The following is a 26,499-nucleotide window of genomic DNA, read 5'->3' on the forward strand; positions in this document are numbered from 1 at the left end:
TGTACAAAGGAAAAGAGCAGCTAAAGTAAACTGGTCCTTTTGAGGCAGAGACAGGAGAAATTAACATGAAAAAATAAGAAAATGGCAATAGAAATGCATATGAGACAGCTGAAAAGTTACATAACCAACAGGCTAAGAATGAAATTTTGACCTTGAAATCAGCAGAGAGGGATATCTAAGAAAATTGAGAGTCTAACACCAGACATGTTTCTCACACCCAGCAGCTTATACACAACGTTGCTAATAAAAGTAGCTGCAGAGATGGTGGGTGCACTAGTTATGAATCTCAAAACATCCTGAGATTCTCGAACGCAGCCATCAGATGGGTATTTAGCAAACATAACTTTAATATTCAAGAGGGGAGGTTGTGACATAGTAGTAGTGTTATTGGACTGGTAATCCAGACCTCCAAGTTAATGTTCTGGGGCTGAATTCTATCATGGCAATGAAATTCAAATTCATTAAAAATCTGGTTTAAAAAGCGACCATGTAACCACTATTGTGATCAGAGATAATGGAAACTGCAGATGCTGGAAAATCTGACATAGCAAACTGTGGAGCTGGATGAACGCAGCAGGCCAAGCAGCATCTTAGGAGCACAAAATCTGATGTTTTGGGCCTAGACCCTTCATCAGAAAAGGGTGATGGGGAGACGATTCTGAAATAAATAGGAAGGAGGGGAGGTGGACCGAAGATGGATAGAAGAGAAGATAGGTGGAGAGGAGAGTATGGGGAGTGAGGTGGCAATAGGTAGGGAGGGGAAAGGTCAGTCGGGGAGGATGGACAGGTCAAGGGGGCGGGATGAGGTTATTATGTAGGAAATGGAGGTGTGGCTTGAGGTCAGAGGAAGAACAGGTTAGGCAGGCGGGGATGAGCTGAGCTGGTTTTGAGATGCAGTGGAGGGAGGGGAGATTTTGAAGCTGTGAAATCCCCGATGATACCATTAGGCTGCAGGGTCCCCAAGCGGAATATGAGTTGCTGTTCCTGCAACCTATGGGTGGCATCATTATGGCACTGCAGGAGGCCCAGGATGGACATGTCGTCTAAGGACTGGGAGGGGGAGTTGAAATGGTTCGCGACTGGAAGCTGCAGTTGTTTATTGTGAACTGAGCATAGGTGTTCTTCAAAATGGTCCCCAGGCCTCTGCTTGGTTTTCCCAATGTAGAGGAAGCCACAGCGGATGCAGTATATCACATTGGCGGATGTGCAGGTGAACATCTGCTTGATGTGGAAAACCATCTTGGGGCCTGGGATGAGGGTGAGGGAGGAGGTGTGGGGGCAGGTGAAAGAATCCCCCTAGTCCTTGCATACTATCCCACCGACCTCCAGATACAACACATCATCCTCTGACACTTCTGCCATCTACAATCCGACCCTACCTCTAAAGACATTTTTCCAACCCCACCCTTGTCTGCCTTCCAGAGAGACCACTCTCTCCACGACTCCCTTGTCCGCTCCATACTCCCCTCCAACCCCACCACACCTGGCACTTTCCCCTACAACTGCAGAAAGTGCTACACTTGCCCCCACACCACCTCCCTCACCCCCAAGATGACTTTCCATATCAAGCAGATGTTCCCCTGCACATCTTCCAATGTGGTATACTGCATCTGCTGTACCAGGTGTGGCCTCCTCTACACTGGGAAAACCAAGCGGAGGCTTGGGGACCGTTTTGCAGAACACCTATGCTCGGTTCACAATAAACAACTGCACCTCCCAGTCACAAATCATTTTAACTCCCCCTCCCATTCCTTAGACGCCATGTCCATCCTGGGCCTCCTGCAGTGCCAAAATGATGCCACCTGTAGGTTGCAGGAACAGCAACTCATTGCGCTTGGGAACCCTGCAGCCCAATGGTATTGATGTGGATTTCACCAGCTTCAAAATCTCCCCTCTCCCTGCTGCATCCCAAAACCAGCCCAGCTCATCCCCGCCTGCCTAACCTGTTCTTCCCCTCACCTATCCCCTCCTCCCAGCTCAAGTTGCACCTCCATTTCCTACCTACTAGCCTCATCCTGCCCCTTTGACCTGTCTGTCCTCCCTGGACTGACCTATCCCCTCCCTACCTCCCCACCTATACTCTCCCCTCCACCTACCTTCTCCTCTACCCATCTTCGGTCCGCCTCCCCCCCCATCCCTATTTATTTCAGAATCCACTCCCCATCCCCTTTTTCTGATGAAGGGTCTTGGTCCAAGACGTCAGCTTTTGTGCTCCTAAGATGCTGCTTGGCCTGCTGTGTTCGTCCAGCTCCACACTTTGTTATCATGTAACCACTGTTGATGTGTTGTAAAAACTCGTCTGGTTCATCACTGCCCTTTTATAGAAGGAATCCACCATCCTTACCTGGTCCAGCCTACATATGGCTTAAGTGTGGTTAACTCTGAACTGCCTTCTGGGCAATTGGGTATTAACATATGAGATGTGGGCATTGCTGCCTGACCAAATAAAAAAAAGGTGACGATGAGAGACACAGGCAACTATGAGCAATTATATCAGTCATTGGGGAAACTACCAGAATCTGTTATTAAGAAAACCTGATGAAAGTCAACACAGCTTTAAAAAGGAAAGATAAATTTGTCAAATTAAATAGACCTTTTCGAGGACATAAGTAATATATTAAATGAATCAGTCGATGTCATATACTTAAATTTCCAAAATGCATTCTCAAAGATGCCACATAAGAAATTAATGTTAGGTAAGGGCTCGTGGGAGTTGTGAGTAAATATATTAGCATAGATGGCAGATTGCTTAAAGGACAAGAAGCAGAGATTTGATGTAAATAGGACATTTACAGGTTGGAAGGCTGAGACTCTAATGTCGTGAGAATAAGTCATTCTTCAACTATTTACATTCCATGTCAATGTCTTAAGCAGTGAGATATAAAATAATGTTTCTAAGATTGCTGACAATACAGACCTGTGTGGGAATTCAAGTTGTGAAGAGGATGTGAGGACAGATGGAGCTAGGTTAAGTAAGGCAATAATGTCACAGATGTTGAAAAGTGGGAGTTATTCATTTTTGCAGTCATGAAAAATAATTAAGGGTGTTAAAAATTTAAGCATTGATGTTCAGAGGCCTTGGATGCACTTGAATAGGGTGTACAAAAAGTTAACAAGCAATACATTAAGCCTTAGGAAGGCACATAGTTTGTGCGCTTTTATTGAAGAGAAACTGGAGCTTAAGAATAAAAAAGTCTTACCACTGTTGTACACTGCTTGCAAGAGACCACACCTGGAACATTATGCACTGTTTTGGTCTCTATTTCTAAAAAGGATATACTTGCTGTGGAAGAAATACAGGTGTAGGTTTGTTCAGTAGATTGGTTCCTGTGATGAGATACTACGTAAATTGGTACTGTTTTCTGTGGAGTTTAGAGGAATGAGAGGTGATCTTGCTGAAATTGCATGGCTTGATGGGATAATCATTGAGAGATTGAATGACATTGAAGTTGCCTATTCATAGTTATGAATGCTTCATTGTTGATCAAAGCAGCAGTGAAAGCCAAGTTGTATGTCAGAGGGAAGAGAAAAACAAAATCAGAAGCAAAGTAATCTCAAATTGATGGATTTTTGATTTCTTGGATAATCCAGGAATATGGGGAGCAGACAGGGAAGTGGAGTTGAGACAGTAAATCAGCTAAGACTACATAGTAACTAAGTAACATAGCACCTGCAAGGGTCCGACAGTCTACTACTTCTATTTCTTATTTCGTTTTAGTTTACTATTGACGTGCTTAAAGAGAACTTCAGGATTTTCCTTTAAATTAGCTGCCAGTCTTTTGTTATACACTCTTTTTTGCTCCTTTGATTATGTTTATTCACCTCCCCTCTGAACCTAAGTTATTCAACTTGGCTCTCACTGCTATGTTTGGCCTGGTGTATCAAGTATGAGCCTTTTTCTGCTTCAGTTAATTAATCATCTTGCCATCTAGGAAGCTATGATGCCTTTCTTTTCTTCGTTGTAGGAATTTACCTTGACGGTGCTGAACAGTTTCTTTAAAGGCAGTTCATTGCTCTGTTAGAGTTTTGTCTGGCAATCTTTGAATCCAGTTTATCTGAAGTAGGTCTGTTTTCACCCCACTGAAAAGGCTCTCATCCATCTCATAATTTTACTGTTTGTTGGGAAGAGATGGCAAAGAGGAGGATTGAGTCATGTGTTCATAAATACAGATTAATCGATATTAGGAGTTGACATGTCTGAGAGGCCAGAGACTGCTGCGAATCTGGCTTTCACATGGGGCCCAGTTGCCGTCTTGTTACAGCTCAGGTCAGAGATATTCTACCTTTCCCAGGAAAGTACTGGTTTTTGTACCCTTCATATTATAATAATCACATGCAACATTGATGTCATTATTCCATCCCCCTAATCTATACATCCAATCCTGTCAACACCCGATCAATGGTGAGCAGCAATAGGACAACACTCGGTTCTCCCATGATCTTGTGATATTTACAGGACTCCCTATCCCCTGTCCTGTGGCTCTGACACTATATCTGACCGCATTATAAAACAGGAAATGTGTCCCTTCCTTGACATTCGCCAGCTGTATCATACTTGATTATTACTAAAGACTTTTCAAATTTGGTCATGCAATTCATATCCCTTGCTGGCTTAATACACAAGATTGAAAAGGGTGTTAATTTCTATCAATTGTTACAATATTTGTAATAGCAGCTCTAAAATGAAGTTACTCACAAGGTTCTACATGGTTAGACCTAATGCAGTAATTCTGTGACAAAACTAACAATTTTGGGAGCAACTTCCCTCTTACCCTATTTGGAAAAGTCAAACAAACAATCTCTGTCTAGCCACTACCTACCCACGTCCGTGACACCATCCACGCTCTCCACTTCCTCCAGAACTTCTAATTCCCTGGTCCCCAACACCTCATTTTCACTCTGGACATCCAGTCCCTGTACAGCTGCATTCCCCATGCCGATAGCTTAAAAGCTCTCCGCTTCTTCCTGTCCGGCAGACTCAACCAGTCCCCCTCCACTGACACCCTCATCCACTTATCCGAACTCGTCCTCACCCTCAACAACTTCTCCTTTAATTCCTCCCACTTCCTACAGACAAAACGGGTGGCCATGGGTTCCTGCATGGGCCCAAGCTATGCCTGCCTCTTTGTAGGGTACGTGGAACAATCCCTCTTCCAAAGCTACACTGGCCCTATCCCCCATCTCTTCCTCTGTTACATTTGATGACTGTTTCAGTGCCACCTCGTGTCCCCATGAGGAGCTCGAACAGTTCATCCACTTCACTAACACCTTACACCCCGACCTTAAGTTTACCTGGATCCATCGCTGACACCTCTCTCTCCTTCCTGGACCTCTGTCTCCATTTCTGGCATCCACCTGGAAGCCGATATCTTTTTTAAACCTACTGACTCCCACAACTACCTGGAATATTCCTCCCCTCCACAGTGATCAAAAATGCCCTCGACTGTGTCTCCTGCAGCTCATCCCTCACACCCCCTATTCGCAATAATAACCAAAACAGAATCCCCCTCGCCCTCAAGTACTACCTGACCAACCTCCAAATCCAACACATCATCCTCTGATGTTTCTGCCATCTGCAATCCGACGCTACCACCAAAGACATTTTTCCCTCCCCACCCTTATGTGCTTTCTGGAGGGACCACTCTCTCCGTGACTCCCTTGTCCGCTCCACATTCCCCTCCAGCCCCACCACCCCAGGCACTTTTCCCTGCAACCGAAGCAAGTGCTCCAGCTGCCCCTACACCTCCCCCCTCACCTCGATCCCAGGCCCTAGGAAGACTTTTCGCATCAAACAGATGTTCACCTGCACAGTTGTCAATGTTATATGCTGTATCCACTGTTCCCATTGTGGCTTCCTCTATATCAGGGAAACCAAACAGAGGCTTGGGAACCGCTTTGCGGAACACTACGCTCTGTTCGCAACAGCTACACCTCCCAGTCACAAACCATTTCAATACCTCTCCCCACCACCCCACTCCTCGGACAACATGTCCATCCTGGGCCTCGTGCAGTGCCACAATGACGCAACCTGAAAGATGCAGGAACAGCACCTCATATTTCTCTTGGGAACTCTGATACCATTGGGCTGCAATGTGGATTTCACCAAGCTTCAAAATTTCCCCTTCCCCAACCACATGCCAAAACCAGCCCAGCTAGTCCCCACCTGCCTAACCATTTCTCCCACCTCAAGCCCCACCCCCATTCCCTACCCGCGAACCTCATTTCTCCCCCCCCCCCCCCCCCCCCCCCCCTCCCCCCCAACCGACCTGTCTGTCCTCCCTGGACCGACCTATCCCCCTTAAATTCCCCACCTACATTTACCTTCACTGGCTATAACCCCACCTCTTTGACCTGTCTGTCTTCTCTCACCCTATCTTCTCCTTTATCCATCATCTAACCGCCTCCCCTGTCTCCCTATTTATTTCAGAATCCCCTTCCCCTCCCCCGTTTCTGAAGAAGGATCCCGACTCGAAACATGAAGCTTTCCTACTCCTCTGATGCTGCTTGGCCCGCTGTGTTCATCAAGCTTCACACTGTGTTATCTCAGATTCTCCAGCATCGCCAGTTCCTGCTATCTCTGCGTCTCTGTCTAGGTCCTGCCTCTTACAACTTATATTTTGCATGCTGTAGGGTTTATAAGAGAAGTTTGATAATGGGATGGACTTCATTGTTATTACTTTAAATATATATTGCACCTATTCAAATCACATTGATGGAACTGTTAAAGTTTTTGAATTTTGTTCTACCAAGTCACTAAAAGACACCTACTTGGATTGTTTAGTCTTTGTCAAGTTTGAAGCAGTGATTGTTTATTCTCTAGAGGCCATAGTGACCCCATTTCACAATTATTTCTGCTCCCCTTGCTATGTTTTTTGTCTCTTGACACTATTATGAGGTTATTTTGTTTATACTTTTCTGATAGTCTCTCTGCTGATGGAGAAAAGTTTCCTGCAAGAGTGTTTATTGAAACCAGTCTGTGCATCCTATTATTTTACATTCTAATCCTTACAGTTATTAGAGGAGATGCAAAAAGATGCTAATTCTTACTAATTGCTATAAAATTCATAAGGTCAGTTCTAATAAACAGGAGATTGCTTCTAAGGCAAAATTTACTGTGCCTACTCTAAATATTTTGACACTAACTATTTTACTTAGTAAGACAGTATCTAATCAAATTACAATAGTAAGACTGAAACTCAATCCCTTTCCCAACTCAAGAATCATAAGGTTTTGCAAGGTATCGCTGTCTCTCCCCTACTTTGATTTTGGGACGTGTTTAATAACTTCTGTTATGGGATCATACTTTTATTTAAATTCTTGCTAAACTACAAACCTTGGGTTGAATATAAGCATCTCTTGTCGGATTGCCTCTTACAGATATCTGCCACTGAGAGTTTGTACTGAAATTCCTGTATTTTAATTTGTAAGATTCTTAGCCTATCTGTTACCTTGAGTTTACCTTATTCTCAAAGCTACCATTGTCCTAATTTATGATCTCTCTCTGCTGAACTAAATAATCTAATTCTGTTATTGCAGCTCAGAATTTTCTTGGTCATATTTATGCCAACTAAAAATTCACTGACAGCGATCTTGTGCCTCCTCTGGACTACCCAACACTGCTTCCTTATTATGGTTAATGTAAAGCTTTCATGTTTCCTCCATTCATTGTTCTCCACCCAACATGATACTGTTCAGCCGTGTTTAGGGCTCTTGCTGTTTCGAGTGCCAAGCTGTTCCATGAACGTATTTTGAGATTGCAAATATCTAGCTCTAAATGTGGTTACCAATTGCTTTTTTTTTACATGAAGCTCTAAGTTATGTCTTTATCAGAGTTAGTAGGAACTGCTGATGCTGGAGAATCTGAAGTAACATTGTGTGAAGCTGAATGAATACAGCAGGCCAAGCAGCATCAGAGGAGCAGGAAAGCTCGATGTTTCAGGTCGGGACCCTTCTTCAGAAAACAGGCAACTGGGCCCCATGTGTTCGCAGCAGCCTCTGGCCTCTCAGACATGTCAGCTCCAAATTTGGATTAATCTGTGTTACCGAACACAGGACTCAATCCTCCTCTTTGCCCTTCTGAAGAAGGGTCCTGACCCGAAACGTCGAGCTTTCCTGCTCCTCTGCTGCTTAGCCAGCTGTGTCATTGCAGCTTCACACCATGTTATCTATGCCCTTATCAGCTTGTTTTCCTTGAGTTATTTACTTTTCTCCCCAATTTTTTAATAGAAGTAGATTAAATCAGTTAGCTTTTAAGTATATTAAATGTTGTGCAGAACAGTATGGAGGCTTCAAATCTGGGAACAAAAACGTAACAAAGGTTCTTTAGCTGACAGCACAGCAAAACATGCCAGTGTGGTGGTTTTACACAAATCAAGGGCAGATTGCTACTGTATCCAGGGGGATCACTTCAGAATTCCCTGACTGGGGGGACCCCTCAACTCAGAAACATTTGCTGCCTTGGACTGTGTCAAAGCATACTTTGGGTAATGATAAGAACTTAATACCCTTTCCCTCAGCCTTGATACTTAAAGACTGATATTTCTCAATTAGCTTGATCAGAAGTGTTATTCTACACCTCTGAAATAAGTGGACTTGAGCCAGGGCCTCCTGGCCCAGTGCTAGGGACACTGCTTCTGTACCCCAAGAACCCTTGATACCTCGAGATGAACAATACTATGTAAACTTATTTGCTTGTAGAATATTGGTGGGGACTGCAAACCATAACTAAAAATATATCTAATGGCACTAGTTATGTGCTCTTAACACTGACTGCCTTCATCCTGAAATAGACCACACCTCTTCCACAGGACTGTTCATAGCTTGTTCACTGGAAACCCTTCCCTGTGAGGCATCTACATACTCCTGAAGAACTGGCTTTAAAGGACTTAAGCCCCTTTCATATACAATATGCTTACATATCATGGCAAGGTATACTTCCAGACATGAAATCAATAAAGCCAGCCTTCTAACACTAATGGAAAGACTGAGTTTTTTTTTCTTGTGGCCCTTACATGAAGGGTTTAATAATGACGGCATAATTTTAAGGTGAAGGGCGGGAGATTTAGAGGGGATTAGAGAAAAATAATTTTCACACAGAGGTACAAAAACAGGAGTTGTTGGAAAAGCTCAACAGGTCTGGCAGCATCTGTGGAGAAAAAAAAAATCAGTTAATGTTTCTGGTCTGATGATCCTCCCTCAAAACTGATGTTAGTGTGGAAAGCGTCAGTTTATATGCAGAAGGTAGGGACGGGGAGGGGATAGGGAGTAAACGATAGGTGAGGATACAGTCCAAAGAGAGGAGGAGTTGATAACAATCTGACTAGGAGGGTGAATAGCTGTTAATTGGGACCATTAGTGACTAACTAAAGGTAGTGTGTAATGGCAGGCTATGTGATTACAAGGCCTGTTGTGTGCGGTAGGGCGCTAGGACATGGGAGAGGTTATGCCCTAAAATTATTGAACTTCATATGGAGTCCGGAGGGCTGCAAGGATCCCAAGCAGAAAATAAGCTGTTGTTCTTTGCGCTGAGCTTGGCTGGAACACTGCAGAAAACTTGAGACAGATGTTGACCAGCGAACAGGGTGGTGCGTTAAAGTAGCAGGCAACTGGAAGCTCAAGTTTTTTTTTGGGGGTGTTGGTGGGGAGAAGAACATAGATGTTCTACAAAGCTGTAATCCAGTCTGAGCTTTGTTTCCCCAATGTAAAGGAGATGATATTATGAGCAATGAATGCAGTAGACTAGATTCTAGGTGTTGCAGGTGGTGTTGCTTCACCTGGAAAGTATGTTTGGGCCCTTGGATACTGGGGATGGAGGAGATAAATGGAGAAGATGCCATGGGGCTGTGGGGGTGGGTTGTTAGGAGTGAAGGAAGGGTGGACCAGGGTGTTTCAGAGGGAATGGTCCCTGTGGAAGGCAGACAAGGGAGGGGAGGGGACAGTGTGTCTGGTGATGGCATCTTGCTGGACGTGGCAGAACTGGCATCTGATGCTCTTCTAGATGTGGTTCCCCTTGTCTTTACCTACCATTCCACCAGCATCCTTGTCCCACCAACCATCCTAGTATCCAAGGGCCCAAACATACCTTACAGGTGAAGCAACTCTCCACCTGCACTTCCCAGAGTCCAGTCGACTGCAATCACTGCTCATAGTCTGGTCTCCGCTACATTGGCGAAATGAAGCGTAGACTGGGTGACCACTTCGCAGAACACCTATGTTCAACTCGCAGAAGAGACCCTGAGCTTCCAGTTGCCCACCACATTAACACATCGCCCTGTTCCCTGGCCAACAACTCTGCCTCAGGTTTGCTGCAGTGTTCCAACAAAGCTTGGCGCAAGCTGGAGGAGTAACACCTCATTTTCCGCTTGGGGACCCTGCAGCCTGGGATTCAGTATTGAGTTCAATAAGTTTAGGGCCTAAACTGTCCCAAGTCCTAGCCCCCTACCCCATACACGAGGCAGTGTTATCTCGCAGCCTACCGTTACACACTACTTATTGTTAGTCGCTAACAGTCCCCATTAACAGCCATTCACCCTTCTAACCAGATCCTTAGCCAGTCCTTTATCTGTCCAGCTGCTCATCCCTCTCTTTGGGGCTCCATCTCCACCTATCATTTATTCCCTTCCTCTCCTTACCTCCTGCACATAAACCAAAGTTTTCCTAACTACCATCAGCCCTGAGGAAGGGTCACCGGACCTGAAATGTTGACTCTGAATTTTTTCTTCACAGATGCTGCTAGACCTGCTGAGCTTTCCCAGCTTCTGTTTTTGGTTCTCATTTGCAGCAGCCACAGTTCTTGTGGTTTTTATTTACAATAAGGTAATCTGAAGTGAGATGGAAAACCTGATTTTGTTTTAAAAGGTATGTGGTTGAGTACTTGATGCCATAACATCCAAGGCTATGGGCCATATGCTGGAAAGTGGAATTAGAGTAGATAGGTCAGTGCAGACATGACAGGCCAAAGGGTCCAGCTTGTGCTGTATGACTGGGAACTGTAGTTGTTCCTGGATTTGAAACTTTTTGGATTCTTTCCGCAACTTGTCTGGGTTGGCAATTTAAAACTACTCTTTCAGAGTTCAACTGTCACAGACTGTCACAAAGTTTTGTTTTTTAAAGTGATTGATGGGAAATATGGTAATCAGTTTCCATTTAACAATGCTTTCAGCTCTTTGAGAGGAAGAAAAGTTGAGAGCAATTATTGGACAGAAGAGGGAAAACTTTTTAATGTATGGAAGACAGTGGGACGGTTGTGGATGGTGGTGTTTGTTGATATTGGCAAGGAGGAGGGGAGTTTCTGTGATCAGAATATAGTTGAATTTGGCACTAGGTTTTATGTATTTTGTGGAATTAGTGAATGCAGAGCTAAACTGTGTAATAAGGATTGGGATGGTGGAGCTTGAGGGAGAATCCGGAGTAAGTGAAGAAGGGACAGCCAGCGTTGCCTGATATCCATAGCTTTCCCACATATTAAGTGAATTGATTTAACTGTATGAGTAGAGGTTTTGGGATAATTTTATAAAATGTCACTTCAAAATGTAGAAAGCCAGTGAATCAACATGTTTATTATGTCATGCATTTGCCCTTTAGTGCAGTGGGTATACATGAAAATGATGAAACTACTCTGAATAATTTATTGGTATCTCTTTATAGGAGTTGATCCACAAGCATTTAATAACTATGGCACAGATTGACCAAACTGAAAATCCAGGTAAGATGAGTCCTACGCATTTGACGTTAGCTTTGTAGAAGTAAATACGAGTTTTCAATACTGTGTACTTTACATTATTGGAATATATTTGTCCATTGACTTCTGTTCTGCGCTGAAAGCATTTTACTTCCATTTGCCAAAGTTCAGCTAAAAATAGTATTTTTATATTGCATAAATCTAATACGCCCACATAATTGTGGCTACGTAGTCTATGCCTAATTCCTGATTTTTGTTTATTTAAAACTAATAGTCATCTTACTTAAACCGCCTTGTGCTGTCTTCTTGTTCTTTCATTTGTTAGTCATCTTATAAAACTGGCCATTTTGTGACAGTTTTGAGAACAGTCCTCCTAGACTTATTACATAGATCTCTTACCAAAAGGCATCAGTGAACAATTAATATAGCTGCCTGGACAAGTTAGTGTCACCTTCTAATAATCAACACTCATTCCAAATGTTCCGAATGATATATATATCAAAGTTCTCCCAAATCTTTCATTATCCTCTCCAGACAAGAAACAAGTTTGACTCCACGATAGTCGTAATAGTAAAACAAAAGAATGCTTAAAGTAAAGGCTAAACCATTTAAAGTGGTGTCCGCTTCAAAAACATTTTAATGTGTTAGCGAAGCTTTATTACTCAAACCAATCTAAACAGCGTTAAAACTATAAACGTTGCTTTCGACGTAATATGACAGAGTCAGAAGTAAAACATATGAAGCTGGGGGGAATTGTGCTTTGGAAGAGGTGCTAACTGATGGCACAGATGTCCATGCAGTGAACACATTAGCAAGCCAAATTAGCAACAGAGATTATGGCACTACACTTTGGAGAATGAGAAATGCAGTAGTAATTTGAAGGAGACAGGTAAATGAAATATGATGTTAGCAACAGATCAATTAAGGTACAAGATGGTAATCTGATAGCCCTGATCCCATAGCTTTCTCGGTTTGGAATTGCATCAATCACTAGAAGTGTAACATTTCAGTTTAGCCTCAGGTTGTAATTAGTGAGAAGGATAGGTTCAATGACAAAGTAAAGAGTTTGTGATGAAGGCATGGTAATGATTTCGGTCTTCCCAGTGTTTGACTGGAAAATGTTGAGACACCACTAAGCAAGGTTGCCACATTAGCACTGAAGGATCTTCGAGAAATGATGGAGAGTTACAGCTGGCTGACTGTGTATGTAGTAATTGTTTTTCTAATGGCGTGACTAAGAAGCAATGTTTAAATAATGAAGAAAAGGAAGCCAGTGGCTGTAGAGAACATAGGGAGCCTTCTGTAGTAATGCACTGATGGTGCAGGCAATGTTATTGGTGGCTTTGGTCTTAGTTATTTCATACAGAAATCTGGTGAGATTGAAACAGTTGTGGGGGAAAATAGGAAAGATTCACCATATCTGGAATTGTATAGAAAGGTAACTTAGACACAGGCTGTTGTTTCAGATGACAAATTCGGGGAGAGGATTATGATAGGTTTTCAAAAAGATGGGAGACAATGCCGAAGAAAGAAAGTAAAACTTTGAAAGTATCACCTAGTCTTGGAGATGGGAAGAGTGGTTCAATTTAGTAGAAGTGGTATTAGGGTATTAGGAGAGCAGGAGGCACATCTGACGGTCAAAATGTCCTTTTATTTATTAATGGGATGAAGGTGTTGCTGGCCAGGCAGCATTTATTATCAATCTCTAATTGCCCAGAGGGCAGTTAAGAGTCAACCGCAGTACGGTAGGTCTGGAGTCATATGTAGTCCAGACCTGGTAAGGATGGCAGTTTCCATCCCTATAGGGCATTAGTGAACCAGATGGGGTTTTCTGACAGTTGATCCTTAATTCCAGATATTTTTGAATTCAAATTCCACCATCTGTCATGGCAGGAGTCGAATCCAGGCCCCCAGGATATTATCTGGGTCTCTGGATTAACAGTCCAGTGATAATACCGCTAGGCCATTGCCTCCCCCGATATGTTGGCCACTGGGACAGAAAGTGGCAGAGAGATATAGAATTAGGGCAAGGGCGAATGACACTGTGGTGAGTTGAAGGACATTAAACTTGGTAGGAGAGGTTAAGAGCAAGAAAGTAAATCCTTCAAGCATTGATAATAATTTCTTCAGCTTGTCACTTACTGGAGGTAATTCTGGAGAGGTGCTATGGAGACCATGATGTGGAGGTGCCGGTGTTGGACTGGGGTGGACAAGGTCAGAAATCAGACAATACCAGATTATAGCCCAACAGGTTTATTTCAAATAAGGTTTTGGAGCATAACCTCTTCATCAGGTGAGGTGAGAGGGAAGCATACAGATACAGAATTTATAGACAGATCAAAAGAGCATACAAATGGTGTGAGTAGTGGAGTGTTGAATTATAAGTCTCTGCAGGTGATCAAAAGCATCAGATGGTGTGAGTGAACTGTCAACAGCTGAATAACAAGTGAAAGGAGGACTTATTGGATTAGATGAGGCAGAGAGACAATTCAAAAATTTTAAAATAGGGTGGTTATTGTTGTAATGTAAACACTGGTTAATGTTCTTGTAACACTGGTTCGAAGCCCATCGTTGCAGGTGGTGTAATTTTAATTCAGGTTTAAAAAAAATTAAAACTAGCCTAATAATAACAATTTATTCACTGTTAAGTGTTGTAAAAGCCTGTTTCGTTTATTAGTGTCCTTTCAGGAAAGGAATTCTACACCTGTGCCTGGTCTGGCCTTTCTTTAAACCCAGACCCACACTGTGGACTCTTCAGTGCCAATTGAGTAACTAAAGTTGGGCAACAAATGCTGGCCTGGCCAGTTATACCTGTCTATTATGAACTAGCTGCGATCAGAGATAATGGGAACTGCAGATGCTGGAAAATCCAAGATAACCAAGTGTGAAGCTGGATGAACACAGGCCAAGCAGCATCTTGGGAGCACAAAAGCTGATGTTTCGGGCCTAGACCTTCAACAGAAAAGGGGGATGGGGAGAGGATTCTGAAATAAATAGGGGCAGAGGGGGAGGCGGACCGAAGATGGATAGAGGAGAAGATTGGTGGAGAGGAGAGTATAGGTAGGGAGGGGATAGGTCGGTCTGGGGAGGATGGACAGGTCAAGGGGACAGGATGAGGTTAGTAGGTAGGAAATGGAGGTGTGGCTTGAGGTGGGCGGGGGGACGAGTTGTCTGGTTTTGGGATGCAGTGGTGGGAGGGGAGATTTTGAAGCTGGTGAAATTCACATTGATACCATTGGGCTGCAGGGTTCCAAAGCGGAATATGAGTTGCTGTTCCTGCAACTTAAGGGTGGTATCATTATGGCACTGCAGGAGGCTCAGAATGGGCATGTCGTCTAAGGAATGGGAGGGGGCGTTAAATTGGTTCGAGACTGGGAGGTGCAGTTGTTTATTGCGAACCGAGCGTAGGTGTTCTGCAAAGCGGTCCCCAAACCTCCGCAGTTGTAATATGGCGCACTGACCTTTACATTGCTGAGGCCAGATGCCAACTCTCCGACACCGCCTCCTACCGCCCCCGGATCATGACCCCACCCCCAAGCACCAAACCATTCAGAACCACATCGCCTCAGGTGACTTCCCACCCACCGCCTCCAACCTCATTGTTCCCCACCCCACACTACCCACTTCTATCTCCTTCCCAAACCCACCTGCTCCTGCCCCACCGAACTCATCTCCACCTACCTTGACTCCATTTTCTCCCCCTCGGTCCAGGAACTCTCTACTTACGTCCATGACACCACTCACCCCATCCACCTCCTCTAGAACCTCCAATTCCCCGGTCCCCAACACCTCATTTTCACCATGGACATTCAACTCCTATACACCTGCATTCCCCATGCAGATGGCCTAAAGGCCCTCCACTTCTTCTTGTCCCACAGACCCGACCAGTCCCTCTCGACCGACACCCTCATCTGCCTAGCCAAACTCGTCCTTACCCTCAACAACTTCTCGTTTGATTCCTCCCACTTCCTACGAAGGTGGTGGCCGTGGGTACCTGCATGGGCCCAAGCTATTCATGCCTCTTCGTAGGTTACGTGGAACAGTCCCTCTTCTGCACCTACACTGGCCCTAAACCCCACCTCTTCCTCTGTTACATTGATGACTGTATCAGCGTCGCCTCATGCTCCCACTTGGAGCTCGAACAGTTCATCCACTTCGCCAACACCTTCCACCCCAACCTTAAGTTCACGTGGACTATCTCCAACACATCCCTCACCTTCCTGGACCTCTGTCTCCATCTCAGGCAACCACCTAGAAACCGCTGTCCATTTCAAGCCCACCGGCTACCTGGAATAGACCTCCTCCCACCCACCTTTCTGCAAAAATTCGATCCCTTATCCCCAATTCCTTTTGCCTCTGTTGCATCTGCTCCCAGGATGAGGCATTCCACTCCCGTACATCCCAGATGTCCTTGTTCTTCAAGGACCGCAACCCCCCACCCCCCAACGCGGTGGCCAAGAATGCCCTCGACTGTGTCTCCCACATTTCCTGCAACTCATCCCTCACACCCCGCCCCCGCAATAACCGCCAAAAGAGAATCCCCCTAGTCCTCCCATACCACCCCACCAACCCCGGATACAACGCATCATCCTCCGACACTTCTGCCATCTACAATCCAACCCCACCACGAAAGACATTTTTTCTATCCCCACCCATGTCTGCCTCCTGGAGAGACCAATCTCTCAGCGACTTCCTTGTCCGCTCCATTACCCCCTCCAACCCCACCACACCCGGCACTTTCCCCTGCAACCGCAGGAAGTGCTACACCTGCCCCCACACCACCTCCCTCACCCCCATCCCAGGCCCCAAGATGACTTTCCACATCAAGCAGATGTTCACCTGCACATCCGCCAATGTGGTATACTGCATCCGCTGTACCCGTAGTGGCTCCCTCTACATTGGGGAAATCAAGCGGAGGCTTGGGGACCGCTTTGCAGAACACCTATGCTTGGTTCACAATAAACAACTGCACCTCCCAGTGGTGAACCATTTTAACTCCTCCTCCCATTCCTTGGACACCATGTTCATCCTGGGCCTCCTGCAGTGCCAATGATGCCACCTGAAGGTTGCAGGAACAGCGACTCATATTCCGCTTGGGAACCCTGCAGCCCAATGGTATCAATGTGGATTTCACCAGCTTCAAAGTCTCCCCTCCCCCCCCCACCACTGCATCCCAAAACCAGCAGAGCTCGTCCCCGCCTCCCTAACCTGTTCTTCCTCTCACCTACCCTCTCCTCTCACCTCAAGCCGCACCTCCATTTCCTACCTACTAACCTCATCCCGCCCCCTTGACCTGTCAGTCCTCCTCTAACTGACCTATCCCTCCCTACCTCCCACCTATACTCTCCTCTCCACCTATCTTCTCCTCCATCCATCTTCGGTCCGCCTCCCCCTCTCTCCCTCTTTGTTTCAGAATCCACTCTCCATCCCCCTTTTCTGATGAAGGGTCGAGGCCCGAAACGTCAGCTTTTGTGCTCCTAAGATACTGCTTGGCCTGCTGTGTTCATCCAGCCCCACACTTTGTTATCTCTTATGAGCTAGCTGGCTGGCATGCCTTAGTTTTGTTGAATCTTGTACCTGGTTTTACCTCCTGAGAGAGTTTTCCATCATGATTTACTATGGATGAGTGGCTTACTGCAGACAGTTAAGACTCAGCCACATTGCTACAGGCCTGCGGTTATATTTAGGCCATATTGGGGGAGGATGAGTTCCTTCCCCAAAAAAAAAATTTAGTGAACCAGATAGAAGATGTTGTAACATCCTAGGTTCCTTGTCACAATTACTGATATGTACTTTTTATTTGAAATCAATTTAATTAACTGAGTTTAAGCTGTTGTGACTGGAATCATCTCTGGTCAATTAGTCCAGCCTGCTAGATTATCGAAGGTGTTTTGAAACATGATTAGGAGGCATTTGTACCACAGTCATAGTTTCTGGGTTCACACCCGACTTGTCACGCAGGGATGTCATAAAAATAATCTAAGGTGGATTTGCACCAGTTATTGAACCTGGACAGCCAGACACCCCACTTTGGGAATACTGAAGGTTGTCTGGCTGATTGTGACTGTTTGTTTGTATTGGATTCTGTGGTTGAGGGGGGGAGAAAAGGCGTGTTGCTGTTTGTTTAAATAATATACAAATGGTGCATTGTACTGAAGTGGTATACTTAAGTATATTTTTTGGCATAGTCCTGTTTTGATTATTTAGTGTATAAATCTGCTTTGAAAATACTTTGAAACCTCTCCCATGTTGGAAGTGAAGTAAGTTGTGAAATTGTGCAGGTAATAAACATTCAGCTGCTTTGTTTTTCAAATATGTGCCAGTTTTCCGATTCTTCAGTGATTGCTGCACTTGAGTAGTTATTTTTTTCCACCCATTCATTGTTGAATTGGAATATCAAAATTATGTTAAATTCAATTCAATATAAAATAATTGAATTTATTGAGCTATATAATTTTACTTGTTTCACTCTTTTCTTCCTGAGCATTTTCAAACTCTTCTGAAAGTATTATTCCTTTGCTGAGCTGCTGTTCATGGATACTGGATATTCTCAACACTTGAGCCTAACATATAAGGCTTATTCTTTCATTCTTAACCTTAGTGTGCATGTTGCAACAGGGATCACTAGCTATCATTTGAACACGGAGACAATGGTTATTTAACACCCTCCTATGGACCCACAGTTTTATCCCTTCGATATTCAGGATCGCTCATATATTTATGACCAACTGTTATCTGACTGAGATTAGCTCTTGAATTTGATTTCAGGAATCTAATCTGGGAACTTGCTGCTCTCTAATTCCTGGGATAATGGGAACTGCAGATGCTGGAGAATCCAAGACAACAAAATGTGAGGCTGGATGAACACAGCAGGCCAAGCAGCATCTGAGGAGCGCAAAAGCTGACGTTTCGGGCCCAGACCCTTCATCAGAGAGGGGGATGCCCCCTCTCTGATGAAGGGTCTGGGCCCGAAACGTCAGCTTTTGTGCTCCTGAGATGCTGCTTGGCCTGCTGTGTTCATCCAGCCTCACATTTTGTTGTTTGCTCTCTAATTCATTACTAGTTACTGAGTTAACTATCTTGAGACAGTTTAATTTTATCATTGTTAATCAAGTTTGAATACAAGAATGTTAATTTGAAAAAAAACCTTATGCTATTAGTGTATGTTAATCTGCAAAATGGAAAAAGGGGGAAAAGCTTTTATTCCATTTTAGTACATTTTATGTGGGCAAGAGTATTGTTTGTACTTAATAATGCATGGGTTGTCTGCTTTAGGGTTTCCAACAGAAGTAGACAGCTACCACAGTCTTTTTCCTCTGGAACCTCCACCAGCTAATCGGCTACAAAAAACGAGTAACTTTGGTTTTATTACGTCCTGTTATAAAGCTATCAATAGCAAAGATGATCTCCCATATTGCCTTCGCAGAATCCATGGTAAGGAAATTTAGATTTGTGGTCATTCTATATTAGCTGCTTTTTAGTATTCAGTAAAGATTAATCATGTATCATAGAATTAGTTTCCATTATTGATTTCAATGCTCAAAGTGTAAGGTATATCTAATGTTAAGGTGATAATTTTTAACTTTGGCAACCCAGTACCATCATGTACATAAGCTGGGTAAATACACATGGAAAACTTTAATACAGCAGAATGGTTCTTTACCACAGTCATGTTCTTTTTTTAGTTATAATTATTCCAGCAGAGTGTCAGCCTGTGCAATTGCTCAACAGTTTTGAGGTTTTCTTGGCTTGTTCCAATGAGAGCGGTGTCTGTGAGATGGATGAACAAAGTTACCACGATACTGTAATAGAGGAAGCCATCAAATCGGGGAGAGCCCAAAGGAATGTTTAAAATTTTTGAGAAGATTTGGAGCTCGGGTTTTGGATGAGATTGTAGACTTGTTTGCCGAGCTGGTGTGTCTGATTGCAGATGTTTCATCACTATGCTAGGTAACATTGTCAGTGTGCCTCCAGTAAAGCATTGGCGTTCTGCTCCACTTGTTATTCATATGCCTTAACTTGCTGGGGTGGTTGGCGTCACTTCCGATTCTGTTCTTCAGTGGTTTGTATATTGGTTCCAGTTCAGTGTGTTTGTTGATGGAATTCTGCTTGGAATGCCAAGCCTCCAGGAATTCCCTGGCGTATCTCCGTTTGGCTCGTGTTATTATGGATGTGTTGTCCTAGTCAAATTTATGTCCCCCTTTGTCCATGTGTACTGAGACCAGTGAGGACTGGTCATGTCACTTGGTGGATAGTTGGTGTTTGTGTATCCTTATTGTCCATTTTCTTCCAGTTTGGCCTATGTAATGTTTCTATTTTGTATATTATGCTAGTTTTATTGGTTGTGGGTATGGATCCTTTATATTCGTCAGTAGCTGTCGCAGGGTGGTTGTTGGTTTGTGAGCTGCTGTGATACCTAGGGGTCTGAGTAGTCTGTGGTCATCTCTAGTATGTCTGTCATGCCAGGGAATTCTTGGAGGCCTGGCATTCCAACCAGAACTCTGTCAACAAAGGCATTGAACTGGACCCGACATACAAACCTCTGAAAAAATAGAACTGGAAATAATGCCAACCATCCCAGCAAACTGAGGCATTTAAAGAAGCAGGACAGAACGCCAACACTTCACCAGAGCTGCACTGATGATTTACCTAGCAGGGTGACAAAATGTCTCAATCAAACACACCTGGCTCAGCGAGTAAGTCTACAACCTCAAAAGGAAGGTTTTGTAGAACACAGCATAATTGGGTGATTTGCGCTGTTCTCTACAGTAAAAGCAATCATCTATAAGGCTGTCTTGTTCATCCAGTGCCAATGTTCAGGATATCTGCTCTGGTCTGGAGAAAAACTAGCAGTGAGAGGGGGCTAATCCAGTTGTCCTGGTCCATGTAGGCACCAATGATGTAGGTAGAACCAGGAAAGTGATTATGCTGGTATAAAGAGCTCGGCACCAAATTAAGAAGCAGAATTCCAAGTTAATGATCTCTGAATTATTACATAAACCACATAATCGGCATAGGATAAACAAGGTTAGAGAGGTGAAGCTGAAAGATTCATGTGGCAGAAGTCAGTCTAGTTCACGCAACACTGCCATCAATATTGGATAAGGTAGGATATGTACCGTTGGGACTGTCTAACCTGAACCATATTGGAACTGATGTTCATGTGAACTGCAAACTAGAGAAGTAAAGCAGGTTTTAAACTAAATGGGAAACTATGAATTGAAGAGTGGGGCAAGTGCAACAGAGGAAGGAGTTAATTTGGGAAATGATAAACAGACAATGACAGGAAGGGACAGAGAGTGTAGATCTACAAGAGTAAATCGGGTAAAATTAGAGGTTACAAAAATAGTACAAGGACAATATCTAAGGAAATATGTTTAAATGCATGTATTATTTGAAACAAAATAGATGAATTCTTAATAGAAAATGAGATAAGTAAGTGTGATTTAGTGGCTAATACTGAGATGTGGTTGCAGGATCACAGGGATTGGGATCTGAATATTGAAGGTTAGCTGGCATTTGTGAAGATTAAGAAGTGAGGCACAATAGAAAGGAATTAACAGAATTTGGAGAACCAGAATACAGAGGCAGTCTGAGCTGAGGTGAGGAATGGTAAAGGCAAAAGGTTACTTGGAGGATTTACACAACTCCCACCAACTGGAACCACATGCTAGGATAAGCTATCGATGAAGAACTAGAAGGGTTACAGCAGTTATCTTGGGGTCTCTAACCTACATATAGCCCCGAAACATCAGATGGAGGGGAGAAAGTAGTCTAGGTAAAAAATTTATTGAATGTTTTTTTAGACAATCATGTCATGGCACCACTAAGAAAGGAAGCCAGGTAGGGAGGGAATAGGTCAGTCCAGGGAGGACGGACAGGTCAAGGGGGCGGGATGAGGTTAGTAGGTAGGAAATGGAGGTGCGGCTTGAGGTGGGAGGAGGGGATATGTGAGAGAAAGAACAGGTTAGGAAGGCGGGGACGAGCTGGGCTGGTTTTGGGATGCAGTGGGGGAAGGGAGGATTTTTCTGATGAAGGGTCTAGGCCCGAAATGTCAGCTTTTGTGCTCCGAAGATGCTGCTTGGCCTGCTGTGTTCATCCAGCTCCGCACTTTGTTATCTAGGAAGCCCAACTAGACCTGGTTTTGACCAATGAAATAGGATTGATCACTGACCTCAGTGAAAGACCCTTCAGAAGCAGTGACTGCAACATGATTGAATTTTGCGTACCATTTAAGGGAGGGAGTACAAGTCCAAGATTGCTGTAAGGACATGAAATCAGAGCTAGTGAAAGGGTATTGGCAATTTAGATTAAGGGATAGGGCAGTAGAGATGCAGTTGCGAACATTTAAGAGGGTGCAGAATAGATGCATTCCAACAAATAGGAAAAAATTCCTAAGGGATGGATTTGCCATCCATGGTTAAATAAAAAGTCAAAGCTAGTATCCATCTAAAAGACGCAAACGAAAACAGCAATCACTGGGAAATCTTAGGCGGTTTGGCAGCATCAGTGGAAAGCGAAAGCAGAATTAATGTTTTGGATCCAATGGTCCTCCTTCAGACCATATAATTAGAGGACATATAATTCTGTGATAAGTGGCAGTCAAATGATTAGACAGAATAGTTTGAATGCCAAGAATCACTGAAAGATTAATAAGGAGGAAAATATTAGCATCAGAGAAAATTAGCCAAAAATATTAAAAACAGGAAAATTTCCAGATAAGAGTAAAGTAAATGCTGTCCTGTAGAAAATAAGCCTTAGTGATGAAAGATAGAGATGACAGACCAATTAACAGAGTGTCAGTCTTAATTAGAGATGTGTAGCATCCCCAAAACGTTCGTAAATTAGGAATTGAAAGGGAAGGAGGAACACAAGAAAATTAGTAATTAGGGAAGTAGTATGGAGTAACTCATTTGAATTGAGTTGACCCGTCCCCAGCCCTGTTGGATTTTATCCTAGAGTCTTAAAATTGTTGAGATAGTTGTGTTAGTTTTAATTTTCGAAAACTCATTATATTCAGGGAAGGTTTATTTTAGATCAGAAAATAACTAATGTAACGCCATTCTTCAAAAAAAAGGGAATTAGCAAGCAGGCCAATTAGCTGAATTCTGTCGTAGGGAAAATGTTAGAAGTTGTTATTAAACATGTTATAAAAGGGCACTCGGATAATTTTTTAAGATAAACAGGCAGAACCAATATGGTTTTGTCAAAGGGAAATCGTTGTTAATTTATTGGAGCTCTTTGGTATGACCTGCGTATAGTTGAAGGGAAATCAATGGATGTATTGTATTTAGATTTCCAGAGGCATTTGCTATGGTGTCACATCAAGGATTATTGAAAATAAAAGCACGTGGTGTAAGAGAGAACCTGTTGGCATGGATAGAAGTTTGGCTTGCTAACAGGAAGCTGAGAGTACGGTAAATGGGCCTTTTTCAGGCTGACAGGATATCTGTCACAAGTAGTGCGTCATAAGGGTTGGTGCTAGGGCCTCAACTCTTCACAATTTATCTAAATTATTCAGGTGGTTAAGGTATGGTTGCTAAGTTTGCTAATGGCTATGATAGAAGAAAGTGAGTTAAGAAGAAGACAAAGAGCCTCCAAAAGGATACAAATAGGTTAAATAAGTGGGAAAAGATCTGACTGGAGTACAATGTGGGAAAGTGTGAATTTGTGCATTTTGACACAGGATAAAAAAGTATAATCTAAATGGTGAGAGGTTGTAGAGCTCTGAGATATCGGGAGATCTAGTGTGAATTGTAGAAGTTTTATATGCAGGTACGAGTAAATCAGGAAAACTAATCAAATTTATTGTTTTATTGTGAGTGGAATTGAATGCAAGAGTTCGAATGTTTAGGCTTCAGTTATACAGGGCATTGGTCAGATTGCATCTGGAGTACTGGCTATAGTACTGGTTGACGTACTTGGGGAAGATATTTATGCATTGGAAGCAGTTCAGACAAAGTACACGCGTACCCAGAACGGATTGCCTTATGAGGAAAGGCTTGACAGGTATGCTTTCATTCTCTGGAGTTTAGAAGTGTCAGAGGTGATTTAATTGAAAAATGACATCCTGATGGGACTTCACAAAGTGGATGTTTCCTCTTGAAGGACAATCTAGAATGCGGCATCATAACAAGGGGTTGCCCATTTAAAACACGGGTGAGAAAACGTTTTTTTGAGGGTTGTGAGCATTTAGAATTTCCTATCTCAGAAGGCAGTGGATGAAGAACCTTTAAATATTTTTAAGGGAGGTAAATAGATCCTTGATTACCAAGGAGATGAAAGATTATTGGGGATAGGCAGGAATGTAGTATTGAGGTTAAAATCAGATCAGACACAATCTTACTGAATAATAGAGCAGGCTTGAAAGGCCGAGTGGCCTACTTCTGTTCCTTGTTTGTATGTATTAGTTTAAACAATTCAACCATTCTGGAGACCAAGAAACAAGTTCAAAATGTTTGAATTTCACTTGAACCCTTAAAAACAGAAACATTAGACCAGTTTCCAGAGGCAAAAGAACACCATTTTAATAATACTTTGGGTAATTTTCCAGGCTTTCGTCTTATCAACACAAAGTGTATGGTATTAGTAGACATGTGGAAGAAGATTCAACATTCAAATACAGTAACACTTCGAGAAGTATTCACCACCAAAGCATTTGGAGAGCACTGTGAGTATCATTTTCCCCCCAATATCAGCTAACATACACATGATAATGCACATTTTCTAGAAGCATGTTGAAAATTGGCACTTGTTTCGCGTTGAAACAAATGTTTTTTGGGGGCATTGTTTTCCAAATAACAAGGTTTTGTGTTCTGAATAGTATCTGTAATTTTCATGATATACATATGCAGCAAGATAACAACAGATTATCTACAGAAACATTTTACACTTCTATCCTCATTGAATTGTTTGCATAAGTATAATCCTTTATTAAGTAAAAAGACTAAGGGAACTTGTACATTTCTTGACAAACTATAGTATTTTTCTTCACCTAAAAGAAGGACAGATGATGTGTGATTTGGCAACTCAACGAATGGAAGACGAAAGAACAGTGTACACCTGCGTGTGATGTGGAGGAAATATCTAGATCGTGTTGGAATCAGTCACTAAGTTTAATAATCTGAAGAAGCTGAGCTGATTCATGACATCACAATGAGGCAAGGAGAAGTAGCACGCCTCAAGAATTGCATCAACCAATTCAGGGATTGCACTGAAGCTGTTGCCATTACTAAGAATGCCCTCTAACCAGCTCAGCCTACCAGACATCTTCCTTTTGCTTTCCCAATTTATAAATTAATCTAAAGCCAAAGGTTTATTAAGATTACAGTGTTTTCTCCATGTTTCTTCTCTCCTGTATAATCATGAAAGCATAACCACAATGTTTTATAAGAAGAACTAATAAATATTTTTTCTATAAATGCAGTGTAATTTCTAATAAGTATCTGTTAGCATACTTTCAATAGCATGAATAATGGTTATATATTCAGGAATGTACTTATCAGAGTAAAATTCTAAAATGTCAAATGTTTTAACCAAATTACTAATCTGTTTAACGATCGTGTTTACTAATTTGACGAATCAAGTTGATTATTGGATTAGTTCATAGTTAAAAGTTCAAAATAATCAAGTGAATTTTGTGAATTCTGAAGTGCAGATACATAATCAAAGATGATGGTCTAAAAGCTGAGGGATTTATTGGAATTGGGAACTGAAGTATCCTCCATTAGTAAGATTGGGGGGAAAAAAGAAATTTCCAAGTCATTACCATTACAAAACGTCTTGTAAGGGAGATGGACGTAAGGGAGATGTCACTGGGTGTAAAATCCAGAAGCTTGGATCAGTGCTGTGGTTCACGTTTCACCATGGGAGCTGGTTGAATATAAGTCTAGATTATAAAGCTAGTACCAGTGAAAGTGTCGTTGGTTTTGTTTAGCGAAGGAAATCTGCCATCCTTACTTCATCTAGCCAAGATGTGACTCCTGACTCATAGCAATGTGATTGACTACTAACTGCTGTCTGGAAGTGGATAGTTCTTAGTTTAAGTTAGTTCACTTAGTTTAAGTGAACTTAGGAAAGGGCAACAAGTGCTGATCTTGCCAGTGATGCATTTGTTTAAAAAAAAGACTAAAGGAGAAAAAAGATCTGTTTTGTTTCTGAGGCTTCTTAAAATCTTATTTCCATTTGGTGTTTTCTATCAGTTGTCTGCATTTGTTAAAGAAAAAGCCAAGGCATGAAGTTTGTTTTTTTTTTGAGAACTACAGTGACCTGCAAGTTTATTTCTTTATGTAGATTGTATTGGTTGCTTTGTCTACAGCACTTGTATTTGCTTATGACTTCCACGCTGGAGCAGAGACAATGATGACCAAACACTTCAACGATCCCAGTGCTGATGCCTATTTCACTAAACGAAAATGGGGTAAGCAAAGTACATCTTAATTCACACACTTCCTGGTCTGTTTAGCAATTGCTATCTTAAAATCTGCTATAGAATGTATACTTATTATATTCCCTTAAAGGTCACGGAATATCTAAAGAACCTCACAGGAACATTATAAAACATATTCTGATGCCAAGATGATATTTAGGATCAATGCTCAAAGTACATAGGGTGGTAGGCAAATTCCCCCTCAAAATCTCCAAGTTGCCCAAACAAATTATGGTGACGAGAGAAAAATGTCACCCCCCACAAGATGAATGAAAGGAAAGAGCAAGGATTTGCTGCCCAGCTGAAAGGCAGACTTTCCCCTGTGCATGCTGCTGAGTAAGCAATAGCAATCAACAAGTCTCGAGGGCTAGTGGTGGCAGAGTGAGGCTAC

The 26,499-nt window shown here is 42.8% G+C and overlaps 1 protein-coding gene across 2 annotated transcripts in view; it reads left to right on the plus strand.

The window, feature by feature from the left end:
* pan3 (poly(A) specific ribonuclease subunit PAN3) overlaps window positions 1-26,499 on the plus strand; it is a 153,791-nt gene that overhangs the window by 80,387 nt on the left and 46,905 nt on the right. For both annotated transcript variants that reach the window (XM_048533537.2, XM_048533538.2), the window contains exons 8-11: window positions 11,647-11,704; window positions 18,956-19,114; window positions 24,234-24,350; window positions 25,998-26,099. In XM_048533537.2, the coding sequence (XP_048389494.2) occupies window positions 11,647-11,704; window positions 18,956-19,114; window positions 24,234-24,350; window positions 25,998-26,099 (436 nt within the window). The remainder of the gene's footprint in view (window positions 1-11,646; window positions 11,705-18,955; window positions 19,115-24,233; window positions 24,351-25,997; window positions 26,100-26,499) is intronic.

This window comes from Stegostoma tigrinum, chromosome 6, assembly GCF_030684315.1.
Source record: "Stegostoma tigrinum isolate sSteTig4 chromosome 6, sSteTig4.hap1, whole genome shotgun sequence".
NCBI classification, from domain to species: domain Eukaryota; kingdom Metazoa; phylum Chordata; class Chondrichthyes; order Orectolobiformes; family Stegostomatidae; genus Stegostoma; species Stegostoma tigrinum.